At 40.6% G+C, this 23,236-nt stretch overlaps 1 protein-coding gene across 1 annotated transcript in view; it reads left to right on the top strand.

Moving 5' to 3' along the window:
- LAMC1 (laminin subunit gamma 1) overlaps positions 1-23,017 on the top strand; it is a 129,069-nt gene extending 106,052 nt beyond the window's left edge. Inside the window, exons 15-28 of the mRNA XM_047840616.1 lie at positions 360-513; positions 1,118-1,260; positions 2,217-2,395; positions 3,449-3,605; positions 7,756-7,961; positions 8,362-8,441; positions 10,000-10,137; positions 10,885-11,029; positions 12,791-12,940; positions 13,194-13,308; positions 14,541-14,740; positions 15,852-16,010; positions 18,271-18,370; positions 19,968-23,017. Coding sequence (XP_047696572.1) covers positions 360-513; positions 1,118-1,260; positions 2,217-2,395; positions 3,449-3,605; positions 7,756-7,961; positions 8,362-8,441; positions 10,000-10,137; positions 10,885-11,029; positions 12,791-12,940; positions 13,194-13,308; positions 14,541-14,740; positions 15,852-16,010; positions 18,271-18,370; positions 19,968-20,224 — 2,183 coding nt within the window. The 3' untranslated portion in view covers positions 20,225-23,017. The remainder of the gene's footprint in view (positions 1-359; positions 514-1,117; positions 1,261-2,216; positions 2,396-3,448; positions 3,606-7,755; positions 7,962-8,361; positions 8,442-9,999; positions 10,138-10,884; positions 11,030-12,790; positions 12,941-13,193; positions 13,309-14,540; positions 14,741-15,851; positions 16,011-18,270; positions 18,371-19,967) is intronic.
- The last annotated feature ends 219 nt before the right edge of the window (positions 23,018-23,236 follow it).

Raw genomic sequence — 23,236 nt, 5'->3', positions numbered from 1 at the left:
CTCATAGTTTAAATTTCTCATAGACACGTTGAAATAAAGAGAAACAGGTGAAATTGATTTTAATGATACATTTTATTTCACCTAACACATCTACTATACTATCGTTTCAGTGACTAATGAATTAAAAATTATCAAGATGTATGTTCTTTTTTCCCCACGCTAAGTCTTTAAAATGTGGGATGTATATCACATTCACAGCACATCTCAAGGCCAGCCCCATTTCAGGTGCTCAACAGCCACAGGTGATTAGTGGCTACTGTATTGGTTCAACTGAAGTGTAAAGGGTTTGTTTGTATTGTTTACATTTTAGTCCTTCTCCCGGGCGATTTGCATCTTTTGCTCTCTGCTTCCCCCCTTAGCCTGTGACTGCCATCCCTATGGAACCGTGAAGCAGCAGAGAGGCTGTAACCCTGTGACTGGGCAGTGCGAATGTCTGCCCCACGTGACTGGCCGGGACTGCGGGGCCTGTGACCCCGGCTTCTACAACCTGCAGAGTGGGCAAGGCTGCGAGAGGTGAGACGCCAGGTGCCTTTGCTGGAAGTGATCTTTGCTTTTTTAATTGGGAGAGGTGAATTTTTCTGAGCTGTATGTAACGGTAGCCTTGATTTTGTTCAGGAGTTGAGTGCCCAGTTGAGGCAGAGTATCCTTAGAGGCAATCCTGGACAGTTGTAATTAAGCTAATGGGAGAAAAGAGTGGAATGAAGCTTCCCCAGTTGTGTCAGAATCACCTGAGCAACAGTTAGAAGACAACAAATCACATGGTGCTCTCTGATGCACTGAGAATCAGGTCCTCTGGGGCTTGCAGCCTGGGAATTGCTCTTTTCCAAGCTCTTGGTCAGTACATATGCGGTGCCGGGTTGGAGAGCCACTTTGTAGTGGTTTTAGCAGTGAAATAACTGTATTTGTGGGTTAGGTTAGAAAAGGAGGTTCTCAGTAGAACCCCTGAAAATTACTTGAACCTCAGGCGCTTAATAGCCCATAACATTTTGTCTTATTAGCCCTTTACATTCTGTTTTCTAATACAGATTACATCAGTTCTATGCTGAACAGAGGTGGGGGGAAGGTTTGCTGAGAGTCCGTTTTTCTTACCTGAGAAATGTTGTGTGTTCATTTTCAGGTGTGACTGCCATGCTTTGGGTTCCACCAATGGACAGTGTGACATCCGCAGTGGCCAGTGTGAGTGCCAGCCTGGCATCACCGGTCAGCACTGCGAGCGCTGTGAGGTCAACCACTTCGGGTTTGGACCCGAAGGCTGCAAACGTAAGGACTTTTGGGGGCATAGAACTCAAAGTCTTTCCTAATGCCAGTTAGAACTGCAGACTTTGACAGCCTACGTCTGGCCCCATGGCTTGCAGTCAGGGCAGTACCTAAGCCATCATCAATGAATATTAGCCTTGTCTCATACTCTGGGGATTGGGAGCTTCTCGGGTTCCTTTGCGGCCACCTTATTTACATCTTCTTTTATATCATTTCTGATTCTTTCTCCAGTCTTTTGTCTTTCCGAGGGGAGTCTCCCTTTGCTTACTGGACTTTCCCACTGTGCTTAATGAAAAATTTTTATTGATCGCATTCTGAGAGCAGATAATGAAATGGTGAGAGACTTTGCTCACAACTTGTTGGTCGACTTACCGGCTGCAGTTCCTTCCCACCCTTGGGGCCCTTTTGGTTCAGTTACATCTAAACATCTGCTTCTCCTTGGCATAAACACTTGCCTGGAATTAGGCCTCAGAACAGTTTGGTGCTTTGCTTTTTGAATTCCTTCATTTCTCCTGTGGAATGTAGCATAAATCATTGACCCAGTTCAGAGAACAAAGCAAGTAAACAAACTATAAAATAATGCAAAATAAGTATTAGCATTTGGGTTTTCTAGTTCCTTAGTGAGAGAAGCATTAAACAGCAGAGAGATGAAGGTAGAGAAGAATTCTTGAAGTGCAAAAAAGGGCACTGACTAGTTCAGTAGACTAATTTCTATAATTATTAAGTAACGTAAAATGTGCCCCCTCCAAGGGATGTACATTTTACTTTGAAACTCACTTTTGCTTTAAAAATTTCTGTTTTCTCTGCTAAGTAGAATTAACTGTTCAAATTCTCATAATTTGGCCTGGTTTTAAAAAAATGTCTACTTATAATGCCTTATTGATATCAATCTGAGTTAAAAGAAAAACTCATTCTTCCTTCTTTTCCCTGTCATGTACTCTTTTCCCTTTATTCTGCAGCGTGTGACTGTCATCCCGAGGGATCTCTTTCACTCCAGTGCAAAGACGATGGTCGCTGTGAATGCAGAGAAGGTTTTGTGGGAAATCGCTGTGACCAGTGTGAAGAGAACTATTTCTACAATCGGTCTCGGCCTGGCTGCCAGGAATGTCCAGCATGTTATCGGCTGGTGAAGGATAAGGTAAGCTGTCCACCATGCATTCATTTGTTCACTTATTCACTCACTCAGCAGACATTGAAGGGGTGCTTCCTGTGCACTTAGCTTTGGAGAACAGATGGTAAACAAGGTAGACATGGTCCCTGTCCTCCAAGACTTATGTTCCAGTTGGGAGACAAATAATAAAAATTAAAGAAAAAAAAGTACTAACTGAGATAAGCACAAGAAAGGGTACAGACAGTAACTGGAGGAACTACTTTCTATAAGGCCTCTCTAAGGAAATTTATTTAAGGTGAGATCTGAAGAATAAGAGGGAATAAGTTGAATGAGAAGTGACAGGTAGGCTGTTCCAGGCAGAGGGAATATGGGATACACAGGCCTCAAACGTGGAGGTTGTCTGGGGCTCCTGAACGAGGAGGGCTGGTTTGTGAGAAGACGGGAGAGGTTGGTGGACATAGCTCATGTTGCACCATGTCAACCTTAGATTTTACTCCAGATCCAGGGAGAATGCACCGAAGGGTTTTAATCTAGGAAATCCAATTCATATTTTAAGAAGAACACGCTGACTGTTATGTGAAGAATGATGGTCAGGAGTGGGGTAGAAAGGGAAGCCTGGATTGAATTGGATAAGTATGTGTGTTTGGGGGCAAGGACAGGGAAAGAGAAGAATCAAGGAAGCATGTTGGGTTTTTTGCGTAAGGTAGCTGGAGGCATTGGTTATTGAGATGGAGATGACTCAGGGAGAGCAGATTTAAGAGAAGAAAATCAAGAGTATAGTTTTGGATGTTGAATTGAGAGATACCTATCAGAGCCAAGTGGAGGTATCAGGAAAGTAATCTAAAACCTAAGAGAGAGTTCAGAACTGGAGAATCATCCACATGTAGTGTTTAATGTCAAAGGAATAGACTTGATAGTTTCTCTCTGGAAGCCAGAACAATAAAGAAAACCACCTGTGTTACCTGTTCAAAAGTGGATATAGGTGGAGTGTGTAGACTTGCGTATGTATAGAGTGCCCCTTGATGATTATTCCTGCAGGAAGTCCAGCTGGGTTCTCTGTATGTTCTTCATCATGTGCAGGTTGCTGATCATCGAATGAAACTCCAGGAATTAGAGAATCTCATAGCAAACCTTGGAACTGGGGAAGAGGTGGTGACAGATCAAGCCTTTGAGGACAGGCTAAAGGAAGCAGAGAGAGAAGTTATGGACCTCCTTCGAGAGGCCCAGGATGTCAAAGGTATACATGTTTAAACAGTGGGTAACTTCTGCCAGATGGCCCAATCTTTAGACGTGGCTCCTAGTTCAAGGTTAGTTAGTACAGCTTTACAAAATTCTCGATTTCTTAAACTATTTGTAGAATATGAATTTTTTCAAACAATCTGTGAAAATACAAGAACTTGTCAACTTAATGTTTTTGGATACAGCAAGTGAAAAGAGTTCTCCCAGCACATCAGAAACTATTAGATGTTAAAATTCTAAGTGTTTTATAAATCTATTCTATTACAAAGTATTTTAAAACAGTTTTTAAAAATCATGAAAGGTATGCATTTTGGGTGTACATTATTTTAAGTAGAAAATTTGAACTTGGATTTTTTCTGTTATTCTAGTGAGTCAGAATTTATTTTATGTACTGCTTTATTTCCTTAGGACCCTCATAAGGAAAAAGTGTAGTCTTCAAGTATTGACTGTTCTGTTTAATAAGTGAACAAATGTTCTAATAACATCATGTAAAGTACATTTTATACTGTGGCGTATTTAATGTCCTTTGCAATTATGTCACTTCTCTGTACATTATCTGTACCATATTATGATGAGATAAGCTGATTATGTCAGCTTATCTGATCATAAGCAGAGAAGGAGTTGGTTTAAGATTTAGAAAACTATTTAAAAATACTTTATTGACTTTAAAGGAACTTGAGTTTTTAAAACTTTGAAAGTAAGAAAAAGTTATTTTAAAATATTTACTTTTAAAATCACTTTAGGGGCAGCTGGGTGGCTCAGTGGGTTAAGCATCTGTCTCAAAAATAATAAATAAAAACATTTTTTAAAAATCACTTTAATGTTTTTAAAAAAAATTTTTTTTTCAACGTTTATTTATTTTTGGGACAGAGAGAGACAGAGCATGAACGGGGGAGGGGCAGAGAGAGAGGGAGACACAGAATCGGAAACAGGCTCCAGGCTCTGAGCCATCAGCCCAGAGCCTGACGCGGGGCTCGAACTCACGGACCACGAGATCATGACCTGGCTGAAGTCGGACGCTTAACCGACTGTGCCACCCAGGCGCCCCCCCAAAAAAATCACTTTAATGTTTTTAAAAATTTTTTTAATGTTAATTTTTGAGAGAGAGAGACAGAGCACAAGCTGGGGAGGGACAGAGGGAGTGGGGACACAGAATCCAAAGCAGTCTCCAGGCTCCGAGCCATCAGCACAGAGCCCAATGCAGGGCTCGAACCCAGAATCGCGAGATCATGACCTGAGCTGCAGTTGGACACTCAACTGACCGAGCCACCCAGGCACCCTTGTTTTATTTTTATTTCTTACTCTGAATTAAGCTTTTTTTCTAAATTTGGACAAATCCTTTTCTAAATTTACTGAGTGCCTATAGTATACCACGCATTGTGCTAAACACCAGTTAATGAAAACATGAACAAGATACTGCTCCTTCTATCAAAGTGTTCCCCATCTGGCTAAGGTCACTTTTGTCTAGAGCATCCCATCGTTGAGGTACAGGTGTTCACAGATACTCATAGTAAATGTGCATTAACATTAGTACATTTGGAACCACAGTGATTGACCTCTTCATTGAGTTTATGAATCTACCCATTTGGAGTTAGAGAATCTTCCTATCAGAGTACAGGTCAACAGAAACTAAATATAGTCCTTATTTCTTATTGTAGATATCCCTAATGTATATAATTTTGATTTTATAAAATGAATGAGGAAGGAAGTAATTTGGATGCATCTGGTTTGGGCCAGTTTGTTGAATTTTTATATGAGAGTCCAGAAATCATTCTATAAGGTAAATTTTTAGAAATTTAAAAGTAAGTTGAGGCGCCTGGGTGGCTCAGTCCATTAAGCATCCAACTCTTGGTTTCAGCTCGGGTCAAGACCTTGCAGTTCATGAGTTCAGGCCCTGTGTTGGGGTCTGTACTGGCAGTGTGGAGCCTGCTTGGGATTCTCTCTCTCTCTCTCTCTCTCTCTCTCTCTCTCTCACTCTCTCTCTCTCTCTCTCTCAAAATAATAAATAAAAAAAAAAAGGTCAATAGTTTATGTTAACTTTAGTTGTGTTTTGTGGTATTGGTACATTTTAAGTGTTAAACATAGAATAAGAAGAACTTAAATGTTTCCTGTTGTGTTTATTCCTGTTCTTTGCGTTTTTAGTATGTTCATTTGTTGGCAAAACCTTTTGGCACACGTTTTTCCTGTAATGTATTCTCTTGAAACAACAAATTCCCATTGAAGAATACTGCCATACTCATTGAAGAATTGAATGCAGAGTTATCATTAACTGTTGATCAGTCCATTGGAGAGCTGGGGTGCCAACACCAGGAGCACATGGGAGCAGTCAAGAGGCAAGAAAGGGGGGTCAGCCAGCATTGATCGCATCTTAGTGCAGCCCCAGCTAGATCTAGCTTCCTCTGGCCTTGACTGCCTCCTTTCCTCTATTAGAGCAGACAGTCCCATTGGACAGAAGCTTTGACAGAAGCCATGGCCGTCATGCCTCCCCTTGAACCACTTGCAAGGCAGGAACATAATGGGCTGCTGCTTCCCGGGGCTTGGGTAGCACCATAGCTGGGCTAGGGTTAAAGTCTGCTCCCACTAAGGCTTGGTTTCATGGAGTTCCTGGCTGACCTTTCTTACTTGGGTTCAAACTAGCCGAGAATAAGAATATCTTCACAATGATTTATCCTTTCAGACCATTCCTGAGTGTTTATTTGTAGTTTAAACTTGTGTTTATTCTGCAGCTTTAAAAGGAGATTATATGGTGCAACTAGGTTTTGCAATTTGAAGGCATTTCAAGTGATCCTACCAGTTGCATTATCTATTCCCTTTTCAGTTACTGTTGTTTCTCTTGAGCTGGCCAGAGAGATTGGTATCTGTTACATTCCTGAATGTCTAAAGGGAAGGGGCTTTTATAACTTCATTGGCTGCTTGTGCTTCCTAAGTCTAAATGATTTTCTACGATTTCGACACTTTGTCTTTTGTTGTTTTCTTAAAAATCTTCAGATTATTAAAGAAGTGGTTGATCATTCAAGCAGGGTCAGTGTCTATAGTTAGGCAAGAGTTTTGCACCACACCAACTGTGCACGAGTATTTGGTGACCCTGCCTACGTGGTTGCTGTTTTCCAAACCTGTATTCATCTTTATTGATCTTAACCGTGACCTCTTCTCTTTTTCACATTCCTTGGAAAATTTAGATGCCAACTCTGAACATCATGTTGAAATAAGAACTGGTCAATTTTGCATAGGACTTATGTATACTAATATGTGTGTTAATATAATGTGTAATCTTAGGACACGTGCGAGTTTTGACAGTGCCAATCATATTTGCATGGGCTTATATTTATCTTTTATTAGGACATAGGTATGAGATTAGGCTGAATGGGCACAATTAAAAAACAATTTGAAGAACTCTTCAAAAGCAGAAATCAGTATGAAAGAAATGACATGGGTATTCCAGGGGGTGGGAGGTGGCAGCAAGTCTGTATTTAGTTTAAAATACAAAATGAACCTATTTTTTAATTTTTTTAATGTTTATTTATTTTGAGAAAAAGCGAGTTGGGGTAGAGGCAGAGAGAGAAGGTCCAAAGCAGGCTCTTCACGGTCAGCATAGAGCCCGACACGGGGCTTCAACTCACAAACCATGAGATCGTAACTTGAGCCGAAATCAAGAGTTGGATGCGTAACCAACTGAGCTACCTGGGCGCCCCTAAAATACAAAATGAATTTAATCGGCCACACTTCAACATCTGTTTTGAACCTGGTTTTTTCCTAGTTTAGAAGAATGTCTAGCACTCAGAGCTGGTAGTGCTTTTAATATTTTTATGATTAAATCTGGCATGTGCTGGAATATCAAACTTTCCTTTGTCAGACATTTCTTGGGTGTCTCCTTTTTGCTAATCACTGTGTAAGACTGGGAATGAGTAAGAAAGAAGCTCACAGTCAAGTGGAACCGACAGACACACAGTTGGAGACAGTGTTGTAAATGCAACAGTGGAGGTACAACTGGACACACAGTAAAGACTGACCAGTCCTGCCGATGGGCTTAGGAAAAGCTTATCGGAAAGATCCGTGTTTGGAAGAATAAGGTTTTGCCTCAGCTTTCATGTAAGATATGTCCCCTGCTTCAGATAATTTATGGACTTTCTTCTGCACTGCCATTGCAGATATAGACCAGAATTTGATAGATCGCCTCCAGAGATTGAATAATACCTTATCCAGCCAAATTAGCCGTTTACAGAATATCCGGAATACCATTGAAGAGACTGGAAACTTGGCTGAGCAAGCACGTGCCAGGGTAGAAAGCACTGAGCAGTTGATTGAAATTGCGTCCCGAGAACTTGAGAAAGCAAAGATTGCTGTTGCCAATGTGGTGAGTGATTGGGAAGGTCTGAGGTTGGGTTGTAGGAGTCCCCTGGTAATTTGTAGCAAGTCTGTTACTGTCCGTTGAATGCTTCAGTTAAATTTGACTTATGTCTTTTTGTCATGGACCAAGAAAGCCACATTGCTCATAGTTGTCATTAAATAGTTATCACAAACTGGATAAAAACCAAAGGACATCTGGGTCATTTCTCTAGCTTTGTTCCTTCTATAGCACTAGGCAATTTAGACTTCCCTTATCCTTTGATGAAAACAAATAGTAATCTGTAGCCAAGGAGGCTAATAATGAGTAAAGATCTTTTAATTAATGAGACATTCTTTCTGCTAAATAATACTGATACAAATTTGGTTTTGACACTTGCTTTGAGATTAGTGATTTATTTCCTTTTCAGTCAATCACTCAACCAGAGTCCACCGGGGACCCAAACAACATGACTCTTTTGGCAGAAGAGGCACGAAAGCTTGCTGAACGGTAACCTCCAGATCTCTGTGTTTTCATAGTTAAGCTAGAACTTTCCTTACAGTGTGTACTTATTGTCCCTCCTTTACCCACACACACTTTTCACATATCCCACTTTGGTAAAGTTTGCTCTCTTTTCTGAAATGTCATTGGCTATGTGTACTCTTTCCTTTGAAATTAGAATATTTACTTTGAATATTTGAATATGATGCTTTGGAGGGAAATTGTATTTGCACTTCTCAAAGAAAACCATAAAATTTTTAGATGTTTAATTTCAGAACCTTTAAGTTGATAATAAGCTCAGTTGAATTTGTTTTTTTTAATTTTTAAGGTTAATTTTTAACAAAAATGCTTAACTCTCATATTTTAAGAGACAACATTTACTAACACATAGTACATTTGAAAATCAGCCCAAGAAAACAGACTATTTCATTCCTGATTTTTTTTAAGGTTTTTTTTTTTTTTAATTAAGTGTAAGGTAGTTTCGTAGGAAAACTGTAAGTCATAGGAGAGTATTAAATTGAAAAAAAAAAGCTGTTAAACAAGTTGCTAGAATGTAGGCTTATTCACTGCTGAAGTTCCAGTGCCTAACACAATGTCTAGGATACAGTAAGTGCTCAATAAATGTTGAATGCATTGCACACCAGCTCGCAGACCTCATGGTGCTTAAGTAAGCCCAGCGTTAGAATTTTAACCTCATTGTTCAAAGCGATTACTTCAGCTTCTTGCTTTAACATGTGCTCTTTCTATTCTTTGTAAATGTAAATGTGTGAGCTGTGTAATTTAGTTCATGGAACATTCATGGTTTCATAGCTAGATTTTGTGATTAAAAGATGACAGCTGAAAACATATGGAAAACTCCTAAGATAATTAGGTCTTGAAGATAAAATAATTTGGTGTATTTCATACAGGAATTTTGAAAGAAAGCTTATCATACCAAAAAAAAGAATGACCACATATGGCAGTATGACACTGTAATAGAAATTTTAGAGCTGACAAAATCTTAATGACTTACCCAGCTAAAATTTGCATTATTTGGCTGGATTTCCTGGTGACATGTTTCTTTCCATTGAGTGTTGGGTGACTTTTCCTGGTCAGTGATTAGGTTGCCTGTGCAAAATCTGAATAGTCGAAGCTGTTTCAGGACTATGTAGTAACTGAACCAGAGTAAGGATTAAACATTAGATCTGAGGTTTGTGATTATGACTAGATGAATGAGTCCTTGCTAGGATATATGGTTTTATAGATAAATTATTCTTAAATAATTATACTTAGAAGTCATTTTTTGAAGAAATATAAACATTTGCCTCTATAAACTTTATAGGAAAATATTGCTTGGAAAATAACCTCTGGGAAAATGCCATTTTCTCAGATTGTTGAATGTTATTGTAAACCTAGCCCCATTGAAATGATTGCAAAATTCCAAATTTATAAGATTTTTCCAGTATTTATAGAGCTCTGCCCACGTTGGCGTTTGTATATATAGTAAGGTAAGCGTTACCTAAATTCTGCTTCTTTCTCGATTAAATAGTTCTGTTTCATGGTTCCTTTTTTCTTTTATGTTATCCAGCCATAAACAAGAAGCTGATGATATTGTAAGAGTGGCAAAGACAGCTAATGAGACATCAACTGAGGCATATGATCTGCTTCTGAGAACACTGGCAGGAGAGAATCAAACAACACTGGAGATTGAGGAGCTTAATAGAAAGTGAGTGTCATTTAAAAGTGGCTTCTGGCCCTTCAGTTGTTGCAAGCAGCACCATTTCCATGAAAAATGAAATGCTGATGCATTCGGGGCACGCATTCAGGCAGTAAGATTCCTTTTGTTAATCATGCTTTTGAAATGGTGCAATAATTAGAGCGGGGATATAGAGCTACAGAGATTTTATTTGATCTAATTCCTGTAACTACAGAGAAAGGTAACAAGACTAGCCATGATACTTAAAATTCTGCAAAAGTGAAAAAAGAAAGAGGAAATATCATAAAGTAGAGAAAATACACTTGAGCTACAAATGTTTAAAAGGTATCCGAAATAAGAAACTATGTGGTAAACCATATGGTATAAATAGAAGTGATGAGATGAAATAAAATTTAAGCGATGTTGGTTTTAAATAATAGCATTTGCTTGTGGCGCCTGGGTGGCTCAGTCAGTTAAGCATCTGACTCTTGATTTCAGCTCAGGTCATGATCTCAGAGTTTGTGAGAGTGCACTGAGAGGGCAGAACCTGCTTGGGATTCTCTCTCCCTCTCTCTCTGCCCCTTCCCTGCACACACACACACACACACACACACACACACACACTCAAAATAAATAAATGAACTTAAAAATAAAATAGCATTTTCTTTAAAGTTGTAGAAATTCTATTGCAGTGATTTGAACTGGAATTAATGCAGTTAACATTAAGATGCCAGAAACAACTCAGTTTTTCACTCAGTCACATCTTTTGTTCCTTAGGTATGAACAAGCAAAGAACATCTCACAGGATCTGGAGAAGCAAGCCGCCCGAGTGCATGAAGAGGCCAAAAGGGCTGGAGATAAAGCGGTGGAGATCTATGCCAGCGTGGCCCAGCTGACGCCTGTGGACTCAGAAGCACTGGAGGTACGGGGTGGACAACCTGTATGCACAGGGATTTGGTTGTCACCGCCATCACCCTCCACAGCACGCACCCTTGCCTCCCAGACACATGCACACCGCACGCACCCCTCACAGTCTGGGTGAAGGCTATTCTGACTGCTCTGTGATTTTCATGGGTACCTTCCTCCTCCGTCCTCCACCTAACTCAGTGGCAATATCGGGTTCTGTTTTAGATATGTTAACAGAACTTACCGAGATAAAGAATCCCGTGATTGAGGTGCCTGGGTGGCTCAGTCAGCTGAGATTCTGAGTCTTGGTTGCAGCTCAGGTCATGATCTCAGGGTCGTGGGATGGAGCCTTCTGTCAGGCTTTGTGCAAAGCATAGAGCCTGCTTAAGATTCCGCCCCCCCCCCCCCCCCCCCCGCTCTCCTCTGCTCGCACTCTTGCTTGCTCACTGTCTCTAAAAAACAAACAAAAACAAAAAAACCTGTGATTATAAAGATTAAACATCAAAGACTCTTTAGTGATATTAATCACTCCTAAATCTTTAATATAAATCCAACTTATTATATATTTGTATTTATTAGAGCCAGTACACCAGGAGTGTTACTCCCAGGTACTGTCTGCTTGAGAACAAGAGAGAAATTGAAGAAAATGGTTTAAATGAAAGAACTCTTACCAGGATGCTGTTGGGCAGGTGAAATATTTGGGGGATTGGTAGTATTTTATTGCATCTGTACTCCAGTCATGAATCCTGTTCCCAGGTTCTGTATAAATTATATATATCTATGTTATATACACTTGAAATTTATTAAGTATCACTTCTTACATCTGAGGTGTTGTTGATTTTTTACCATAAAGGTTTAGCTAGGTCTCTTCAGACATATATATACTGTATGATCTCACATATTTGAAATTTGAGAATAGGCAAAACTAATCTATGATAAAAACCAGACCAGTGGCAGCTGCATTGTTGAAAAGGGAGGTATGGAAATTAACTGGAAAGAGATACAAGGGAGTTTCCTGGTGTGGAAATATTCTATATCTTGACTGGGGAGTTGGTTACACAGGGAAATATATTTGTCAAAGCTCATTGCAGTAAGTGTTGTGCCTTTCACTGTGTCTAAAGTATACCTCTGTTTTTGGAAAAAAGGTCCAAAAAATCTTGACCTATGCTGCTCTTTTAAAAATATCTGTTGAGTCTCTCTGCCCCTCCCCTGCTCACACTCTGTCTCTTTCAAAAATAAATAAACATTAAAAAAATTTTAAAGGGTGCCTGGGTGGCTCAGTCGGTTGAGGGTCCAACTTCGACTCAGGTCATGATCTCACGGTTCGTGGGTTCGAGCCCCGCATCGGGCTCTGTGCTCAGAGCCTGGAGCCTGCTGAGGATTCTGTGTGTGTGTGTGTCTCAAAAATAAATAAACATGAAAAAAAAAATTGGGGGCGCCTGGGTGGCTCAGTCGGTTGAGCATCTGACTCTGGCTCAGGTCATGATCTCACGGTTTGTGAGTTTGAGCCCCGCATCGGGCTCTGTGCTGACAGCTCAGAGCCTAGAGCCTGCTTCAGATTCTGCATCCCCCCACCCCACCCCACCCCACCCCACCCCACCCCCGTATCTCTCCGCCCCACCTCTGCTTGTACTCTCACGCTTTCAAAAATAAACATTAAAAAAAATTTTTTTTTAAATATCTATTGAGTCTTAAGTGTTACAGAGTTACTAAGGCTAGCTTTTCATCAGTTTCATTGTTTTGTCTAAAATGTCACAATCTTACTTGCTTTTCACAGAATGAGGCAAATAAAATAAAGAAGGAAGCTGAGGATCTGGACCATCTGATTGACCAGAAGTTAAAAGATTATGAGGACCTCAGAGAGGACATGAGAGGGAAGGAACTGGAAGTCAAGAAGCTTCTGGAGAAGGGAAAGATTGAACAGCAGGTTGGTTTGATTTGCAGGTTGCTTCCTGTCTTGAGGCAAAATTTGAAACCGTGCATGCAGAAGCTCTGCGATGTTACCTCAGGGCCCAGGGCAGCGAGCCCGAGGGTGTTCGGAGGAAAGTCTGTGGGGCACCCAGGGCTAGCTGCTGTAGGCGGGCAGGTGTCGGGGTGGTAGCTTGGAGGTGCCTGGTCATTAGGAGAAAAAAGGGCTTTACCTTGGAGGGTTCGTCCCCTGATCTGCCATGTGTTTGTAGACTGCTGACCAGCTCCTAGCCCGAGCAGATGCCGCCAAGGCTGTTGCCGAAGAAGCTGCTAAAAAGGGACGAAATACCTTACAAGAAGCCAACGACATCCTCAGCAACCTGAGAGGTAGGAGCAGGTCACATAATTGGGTGAATGTCTATGCTTTCTTCACTAGGGCGATTTCCGTTTTGTTTTTGTTTTTTTTTTTACCATGAGATTCTTGGAACATCTACGATATGAAAGATAATAGTATAATAAACCCCATACATAAATCCTTCATCTAGATTCAACAGTTATGATTTTAACTATACCTACCTCATCCCCCAGCATCCACCCTAGTTTTTTTATGCTGAAGTATTTCAAAGAAAAATCTCAGAGCTCATGTCATTTTACCCCTTTATACCCCAGTGTGGGGGAGAAAAAAAAAGGAAATTTTCTGATGTTAGAATAATTCATGTTATCAAGATATGCCTATTTAGCTGGCTCATGTTGGTAAATAGAGATGATTTTTAATTTTCTCTGCCAAGTGCATCTCAGTGTTTTTATCTTCTTTCCTCAAGCAAGATAAAAAACACATGTGCTCAGTTCACAGTATAGTGCTGGACTTGCCTCTGATAAACTAGCCCATAGGTTCTATAAATATGGAAGCTTTACCAGATAATGGTTGAGGGCTCCTGGTGGCTCAGGTGGTTAAGGATCTGACTTCGGCTCAGGTCATGATCTCATGCTTTGTGAGTTTGAGCCCCGCATTGGGCTCTGTGCTGACAGCTCAGGGCCTGGAGCCTGCTTCAGATTCTGTGACTCCCTCTCTCCCTGTGCGTCCCCTGATTGCATGCATGCTCACTCTCTGTCAAAAATAAACAAACATTAAAAAAAAAAATAAAAAAACAAGAAAATGGTGGAGTATATTGGCTCTGGTGTCAGTGGGATTGAGTTAGAATCCCTGATCCCCCTCTTATTTCTGTGAACCCTTGGGGGAAATTATCTACCTCTTTAATCCTCAGTTCTCACTTACAAAAATGACACAGTGCCTGCATCACAGGCACACCAAAAAGCTCTTAACTCCATAGCTAAGACATAGGAAACACTAAATAAACTACAGCCTTTAACATTGGTTGCAGTGGTCGTAATGGCATACTCAGTGCTTTGCATGAAAATAAACTTTCCAGAAACATGTTCATTCACAAGAATCTGAAGCCTTGTGCTCTGTTCTTCTCAAGGCTGCCCATGCTGGTTTTCATTTTTCTCTCCTGGCTTTTCATTGTTCATAAAACAAATTCCAGTTGCAGCTTCCTGAAAGGTTCCCTTTTGGCTTGTTGAGAGTTCAGTTCAAATGTGTTCCTTGAACTTGATTTTAGATTTTGACAGGCGTGTGAACGATAACAAGACAGCTGCAGAGGAGGCTCTAAGGAGAATTCCTGCCATCAACCAGACCATAATTGAAGCCAATGAAAAGACGAGGGAGGCACAGCTGGCCCTGGGCAATGCCGCTGCGGATGCCACCGAAGCCAAGAGCAAGGCCCACGAGGCCGAGAGGATCGCCAGTGCTGTCCAAAGGGTGCGTGCTTCCCCCTTCTCCCAGATGCTCTTTGCTCATGTACTTCTCTAGTCATCTTCCAGGTTCTGTCCAGACCCCTAGAAGCCTAGCAGGCTTCTTCCTCGAATTCAGTAAAATCACCTTAAACTATCCTTATTCATTTTTTACTAGGCAGTAGAATAGGTACATACATTGACTGAAGAGGGAGAGTCAGAATCATTGAAATCATCGAAAGAGCCCTTTAACATTTCTTCTGTTGTCTCAGTGGCAGGGTCTGTATTGTGAGTGGGGGATGGCTCCTGGACCCACAGAGCCCCTTCCACACAAACGTCAGACTCTTCTCAAACACAGTTCTTTGACATGGACAGCTGAAATTTTTTTCAGCCTTATGTAGAGTGCCAAGTCCGTCCAACTCTGAGGCCCCTCTTCCAGACGGATGTTGTATCTGAGCCCCTCCTATTAGCTTCCACTGCCAGGATTCCTTCTACTCATTGTAAAGAATAATCTCTTTAAGCTGCCTCTTTCCTACTTAACGGTTAATCTGTTCGTTTTATTTAAAAGAGAGACTGGAACAGATTCTAAAATTATGTGTTTGAGAATCATATACTTTTTTTAGTTTGCTTAGAATAGTTGGTTTAGGGATTAATTACATTTTATAAAATATTCCTATTTCGGGATCATGGTCTTTTTGTACATTGTGATGAATTGCCAAGTAGAACAAGGCTACATTTGCATTAAAAATGCATAATTTGAAAGTGTCTAATCCATGTGATGTGGAGGAGAATGTACACCGTGTAAATGTTTTATCATTTGCTAGCCACGCGACCTCAACTAACAATGGAAATAACAGAACAGGAAGTATTAAGGATAAATGAGAGGGTGCAAACAGAAGTATTTTATAAATTGTAAAATGCTATTATGTTAGGTGGTAAGGCTGGCTTTTCTTTCATTCCTGTTATTTGGAACCCAAATAAATGATAGTGTAACTCAACATATGGTATAATTTACTGCTCCGTTCTTTCTGGATTGTATTTTTGATCCATTTTACAGATTATAAAAGGTGTGGGAGCATACTTTAGAAAAAGGAAAGCTTTTTTTTTTTTTCATTAGTAGTTATTTATTTTATGCCTAGAATGCTACCAGCACCAAGGCAGAAGCTGAAAAGACATTTGCAGAAGTTACAGACCTGGATAACGAGGTGAACGATATGTTGAAACAACTACAGGAAGCAGAAAAGGAGCTGAAGAGAAAACAAGATGATGCTGACCAGGATATGATGATGGCAGGGATGGTAAGCAGTTTGTTTTGGCCTATTTGCTTCTGGAAGGAAGTGAAGGGTGATCAATAAATAAGATCCCCATCTTGTTAAGAAATGTCTCTTTCGTATTGACTTTTGTTTCTCATTGCGTTTTGGGGCCATGAATTGGCCTAGTAGCTGACATAGAAGACAAAGAATTTGGACCCCCTGCCAGGTTGTTGCACAATTGTCCTGTCCCCAAGCTTCTCTCAACTAAAAGCGAAACATTCTTTTACACATTTGAAGCTTTAGGACATTAAAAAGTACATATTTATATTTTTGGAGGGATGCTTCATTGATGGTATAAAATCAAAAGGAGTACAACGAAAAGTTGATGTCCTTCCTACTCTTGTTACCCCAGCAACTTGCTTTCTAGGGGCAAAGACCAGTTTCTCATGTTTCATTTTTAAAGATGACAAAACATACCAAACTTACTTCCAGTTTAATTTTTTTTTTTTTTTTTTTTTTTACCTTTTGTGATGTTGTTGGTAACAAAATTAACTCATTGAATGCATGGCCTAATGAAGAATGAGAGTCCGTTTTTCTATTTTATGCTATATGTTGCTTTCAAAAGACTTTGATGGAGTCACAATAGAAAGAACTTTTCAGTTCAGTCGGATTACAATCACAGGAATGATACACATGAACGTGTTTAATTGTGCACTTTCAGTGCAAGCAAGGGACCTTTCTTCCACTTTTGAAAACCAGACTTTCTAGTCTGGCTCATTTTCACCTTGGGACAGAAAGGAGAACTATGATCCTGTTTATCTAGGCAAAGAAGACTCTAGGGAAGTGATATCAGGAAGCATCCCTTTGCAAATACCTAATTTTATTGTGCTTTTTGGGTTTTGTTTTGGACTGCCTTAATTTTCTGTAGCAAAGTTTATGGCTGAAATGGAAATTACTATATAGTAAAAAAAAATATCTGTTTCTCAGATGTGCTGAGCATCTCTAGATTTCATTTTTAACGTGGTTTTAGAACATTAGATTCAGAGACTGTTGAAAGAAGGAAAAGGATATATTCTTAATGAGCTTCAAAGGAAGGGTATGGATTCAATTCAAAGGGTGGAAGTGGATCCATCTTTTGTTTCTTTTGGTAAATAGCTTCCAAGGAACACAAAGCACCCTCACATACACTGTTCCACTTACATTTACGTCAGTCCTGAAAGACACAGCGTCAAGCCACTTTTGTTTAAATATTTTTCTTAACCAGAAGAGCAAAGCTTACAGTTGTCCTGGAACAGGAGGCTGGAGACCACAGGTTAAATGCAGTAGTGTCGCTGTCCACAGGCCATAGCAGTCATTTACCCCTCTCCTGGTATACACACAGAAAAGCCTATCGAGACTAAGAATGGCTGTGATTTCAACAGAGATTAATCATTTATCTGTGAAGGTTTTTTCCTCTTTTTCTTTTTAAAAATCCTACATTGTTTCTATCCAAAAACGTTGCATTATCTTGAGCCAAAAACTAGGAAAAACAATCATGTGGTAGGGAACTCAAAGCCACTCATTTATATCCTGGCTAGATTTATTTGTGAGAGCATCTGTTTTCTGATATTTAGACACTTCCTCTTCCATTGCCATTTCCCATGACTCATGCACAGTGTATTTGTTCAGGTTTCATGGAACTTTCCCAAATATATTTACCTTTGGTTGATTTTAAAAATGTAAATTGTATTGCCCCAGTTTGTGTGGGTACGTGCACACCCGTGTGTGCGCACAGGCACGTGTGGTTGCAGGGGGCGAGGGTGTTCTAGAGGGTGTCACTTGCTTATGAAAATTTTTTGAGAATACAACATTTCTAATCAAGTTTCTAAGATAGTCAAGTCTCTAAGAGTGTCCTGAAGGACATATTTCAGTTCTAAAATGTAGTTTTTATACTCATCCTTAAAAATAACTTGTTTCTGCTTGATGAATTATATTATGAATATACTGTGTATTCTTGAGTGAGAAAGTGGGGAAAGGAAATAATATTGGTCTTTTTGAAATACAAATACACTCAGTGTAGGCATGCGGACTGCCTACTCATGACAGTCATATGAATTAAAAATAATAACATTTCACCATGAAGATAGGATCAAAAAAAAAAAAACCCTACAGTGAGAGATTATAGTTTCATGAGTTAGGAAAAAAGCATCTGAAAATTGGACTTGTTGGCTGATTAGGGGCTGATTCTTCATTTCAAGAAGATGAAGACACACCATTGGGACTGTTGTTTTCATCTGTCCTTCTCTCTGTCCTTCTCTCTGTACAGGCTTCACAGGCTGCTCAGGAAGCCGAGATCAATGCCAGAAAAGCCAAAAACTCCGTCACCAGCCTCCTCAACCTGATTAATGACCTCTTGGAGCAGCTGGGTAAGTAGCTGGAGAGCCATTTTAGGCAGGATCTCTATTTTGTGCATTGTTTGTTCTTGGGGTCTGGTATAGTTGTCACAAAAGCAGATATTACGGCATGAGTATTGTGTGAACTGAAACATGACTTTAGGTTGTATTAATTCAACAAATACTTCTTCCGTGCCATATGATCTAAGTACTGGACTCTGACCAGGACTTCTAAAATTAGGAAGATAGGTTGCCAGAGTGGCTCATTTATGGTCGATGTTTATGATACATTGAATAGCTCATTCTGCTGACAGAGTGTCTTTAAAAGATTTAGAGTGAAGGATTTCAGTGGCAGAATAAAAGAACACTTTAAACTGGTGATGACTTCATTGCCTGGAATTCTCTTCATTTGCTAATTAAAAGGATAATCTGACAGTTTTTTAAAGAGTCAGATTATTTGATTATTCTCTTACTGATAGCATAAGGAAATATGAGCATGTTGAAATGCTCTTTTAATCTAGTTTAATAGGGAGCAGACTTCATTATAGGACAGATGTACTTTTGTCACAAGCCTTCATTATAAAGTGGTAACAATCCAGCCAATACAGCTTTGTAGCAAGGCATTCTGTTTTAATTCGCCAGCCTTTAAGGTTTGGTCACTTTTTCTTTTGGAGCAGGGGGAGGTGGGGGGGGGGGGGGAGGTATATTTTTTATCTGTCTCAAATACCAAAAATAATAAATAATGTGCTAACAGATGGGTTTTAAAATGACAGGAAGCTAGAGGAGGTAGCTTTTTGTGGGAAGAGCAAGATTTTAAAGTTAGTCAGACTTGGGTAGGAATCTTTGTTTTGTTGCCTTGTAAACTGCAAACTTGGGCAAATGAGTTAACATCTGAGAATCACTGGCATAAGATGGTCTCCTGAGAATTTAATCAAGTACAGTATGCGTAACGTGCTGATCACCGTGTGGCTGTCTGCTCTCGTTAATTATGGAAGCAATTCCTTCCAAAAAACCCTCTTTTTCTTGCTAATTTTAAAGTGAAGCTTTTGCTGAAATTATTTCAGCATTTCATCCCTGGCCATTTTCCATAGGAGGACTCCAAGTAGCGTCTAACTCCTAAAGGTAGGACATGACTCCCAAAACCAATGCAGCTTCCCTGGAATCTAAGAGCTGAGGGCGTAGAGTTCAGCTTAAAGATTCTTATGTTCGTCAGATGGCATTAAAATGGCATACAGATAACAGTTATTGCCATTTTTATGTTTATATATGTAATCAGATGACCTTCAAAACCACAAGTGAGACTTAAGGTCTTGAACACGGCACCTGTGTATTTAGAAAGCATTTCACAAAAACTGTTTTCTCAGAAAAAAAAACTATCCAGCCCAGTATCCGTTATATTATAGGCTCTGACCTGTCCTAACTTAGCAAGGTCAGCATTTGTCGTTGGTCTGCATTGACCACACCCTTGTACAACACGAACAGTCTACACATCACACGTGCAGGCCAACTCTGCTTGGGGGTGGCTGGGGGTCTGTGTTTATAGAAGAGGTGAGTGGAGTTACTTGTGGAGTAATGTGATAACTCTTACTGAATGCATCTATTTCCTTCTGTGTCCCTTCTGACTCTACAGGGCAGCTGGACACAGTGGACCTGAACAAGCTGAATGAGATTGAAGGTACCCTGAACAAAGCCAAAGATGAGATGAAAGTCAGCGATCTAGACAGGAAAGTATCTGACCTGGAGAATGAAGCGAGGAAGCAAGAGGCTGCCATCATGGACTATAACAGAGATATCGAGGAGATCATGAAGGACATTCGCAACCTGGAAGACATCAAGAAGACCCTACCATCTGGCTGCTTCAACACCCCGTCCATTGAAAAGCCCTAGCGTCATCGCGTAGGGCCAGAAGGCAGCACCCCCCGACCAGGGAGCCGTTGTGAGGCCATAGAGTGCCTTAACACAAAGATGACATTTCTCAGACCCCCACTTCTCTGCTGCTCTCCACCACTGTCCTTTCGAACCAGGAAAATTCACAAAGCTTAAAAAGAAACAAGTCAGATATCATGAATCGGGAACAAAGGGTTTTATCTGATAGTCTCTCTTCCACGGAAGGCACTCCCTTACCCACACTTTCCCTTCCGAGTTGCGTGAGGACGTGGCACCTTACGGTATCGTACGGTGGCATAAACGCTTCGTGGGAACCATTGTCCGCCAGGGCTGAGCAAGTAGCCCTCCCCTTCTCACTGATACCAACAGAACTCCTCAGTCTCAGTACTCTTGTTTCTATGAAGGAAAAGTTTGGCTACCACTAGTAGCATTGTGATGGCCAGTATATCCAGTCTATCGATAAAGAAAATGCACCTCCATCTACTACCCCTCCTTCTTTTAAGCAAAAGGAAATAAACATCCTGTGCCAAAGGTATTGGTCATTTAGAATGTCAAGAGCCATCATCAGTTGTTTTAGCTATTTTGAGTATAGGACACTGAGCCATCCACGGGTAAGGATGCAATTATTTATGACAGTCTCCAGGAGAATGAGGCTGCAGAAGTAGGCTGAACATTTTCTTGTATGTTAATAATTTGACTAGGAAGATAAACTTTTTTCAGATCTTTGGGCAGCTGATAAATCTGGATGGGCAGCTTGCACTCACCATAGACATCTTCTGATATTCCTATAAATGGAATTTATACAGAAGTAACAGGGATATGATAACCACTAAAGTCTTTTTCAAAATCAAACCAATTCTTAGAGCTTTTTTTAGTACATTAGTCTTGGAACTAGTGCTGTTAATCCGGTAGAGAGAAGTTGGCCCCTGAGATCTTGACAGACACACACAGAACAAGCCTCCTCATCCTAGTCTTTCCTAGCAAAGGGATGAAACTTAGATGCAGCCTGTATTGTCAGGATCCCACATACCCGTTTTTCTTCCACTGGGGAGAGATGACGCCTTTGACCCTTATCCTCAATTAGCTTCTGACGTTCCCAACTTCTAGAATCTCTCTAAACAGTTTGCCAAATCCTGGTGGCAAATACTTGCACTCAGTATTTCACACAGCTGCCAACACCATCTAGCTCCTGCACTTTGTGATTTAAACCCACTCTAAACCTTCCCTCCAAGTGTGGAGGGGAGACCCATTGGTGGAGTTGCCTCGTGGGCTTCTCAACTTTTGATCCTCAGCTCTGTGGTTTTCTTGCAAGATCACAGTGTGACGATTCCCTGCCACACAACCCCTCCCTCCTACCAGCCCACCTTTGAGATTCATATATAGCCTTTAACACTATGCAACTTTGTACTTTTCGTAGCGGGGGGAAAGAAACTATTATCTGACACACTGGTGCTATTAATTATTTCAAATTTATATTTTTGTGTGAATGTGTTTTTTTTTGTTTATCATGATTATAGAGTAAGGAATTTATGTAAATATACTTGGTCCTATTCCTAGAATGGCACTGTCTGTTCACTTCTTCCCTCCATTTTTCCTCCTCACTGGCACAACGTGTCTGGATACCTCCTGCCCTGCTGCCTACAATTCTTTGCGTTGCATTTGTTCCCCGTGGCTCTGCTCCTCGCCTTGTGTTTGCAGCATCTTCATTTCCTAATGTCGATATTGACCTGCTTTCCTGCCACACACAGCCGCTCAAAAGAGGTACCTCACACCCTCTTCCACTGCAATCCTGTGACCTTAAACTGTGGCATGCTGTTGTTCCTAATACCCGCTCCAGGGCAGGTATGTCAGGTTGACAGAACATGGTGGGATTAGGACATTTTGCCCATTGGTATCTTCAGCATCGATGTGGGTCAAGCCAGGAACGAGCTAGGAATGCCCTGACACTTTGAACCAGATGGGTCATTTTGATAAGGGAGTGCACGATCACTGAGTGCTCGTAGGGCATCAGGGACAGTGTGCACAGACAGGTAGGATGGGAGCAGTCATGCCAGTCCGTTCTCCCCTTTCCACCTCCGTGCATACTGGAGTTGACTACAAGCGTTTCGACTTGGCATACCCCTCGCTTTCCCTCTGCTGCTTCTCCTCGGCCTCTCCTACTGTGTCCCAAGGCGCGCGTCTTTCTTGCCAAGTTTTCACATCAGTGTTCCCTAGCCAGCTCCTCTTATTAAGTGGCCACATCCTAACAGAGACATTTTGTTCAAGGTTACAGGACAATGACTGTAGATAGACTGCCAAGATAGTTTCCCTCTGGCCCATGGGTCAGCCTCACACACCAGTAAGTCTTAGGCCACAGTGAAATTGGGTTTTTGTTTTTTTCTTCATTTTGTTTTGTTGCTTTCCTCCTCCATCTGTGTAGTATATTTTTAAACAGAATTTTATTTTTAAAATAAAAGCTCTTTATAAGGCAATACCTTCATTACACTCCTGCGGTATACATGATTTTATTGTATAGTTCCAGTTATCTGTATTTTACATCATAAAATCGACAGGGTGGCTGCTGCGGAATGCTGGGTGTCACAGGGGACACAGACAGCTGTTCCCTGGAATTGTTTCTTCTAATTCCAACTGTGGCCCTTTTATATGTGCCTTCACTTCAGTTGTTTGCCTTAATCTCTACAGTCTTGCTCTCCAGGGTGGTGAATAAAATGCAACACTTGGCATTTTTTTTATGTTAAAAAAAAAAACCCAGTATTTTATTTATAATAAAATCTGAATATTTGTAACCCATTATATTTGGTGTGGCCTGAGTGTGGTACTGGGGACACAGGATGTTTTAAAAGGTTGAAGAGAAAGCTGCTCATAATATCTTATTGGGGTGACTTATTTTCTTGAGAACAATCCAATATGTGTGTATATATGTGTGTGTATATGTATCCATATAATGTATGTGTGCGTATGTGTATCTGTATAATGTGCGTATGTACGTGTGTATGTATCTGTATAATGTAT

This window comes from Prionailurus viverrinus, chromosome F1 (assembly GCF_022837055.1).
Source record: "Prionailurus viverrinus isolate Anna chromosome F1, UM_Priviv_1.0, whole genome shotgun sequence".
Lineage (NCBI taxonomy): Eukaryota > Metazoa > Chordata > Mammalia > Carnivora > Felidae > Prionailurus > Prionailurus viverrinus.
This window is presented reverse-complemented; position numbering and strand designations above follow the sequence as displayed.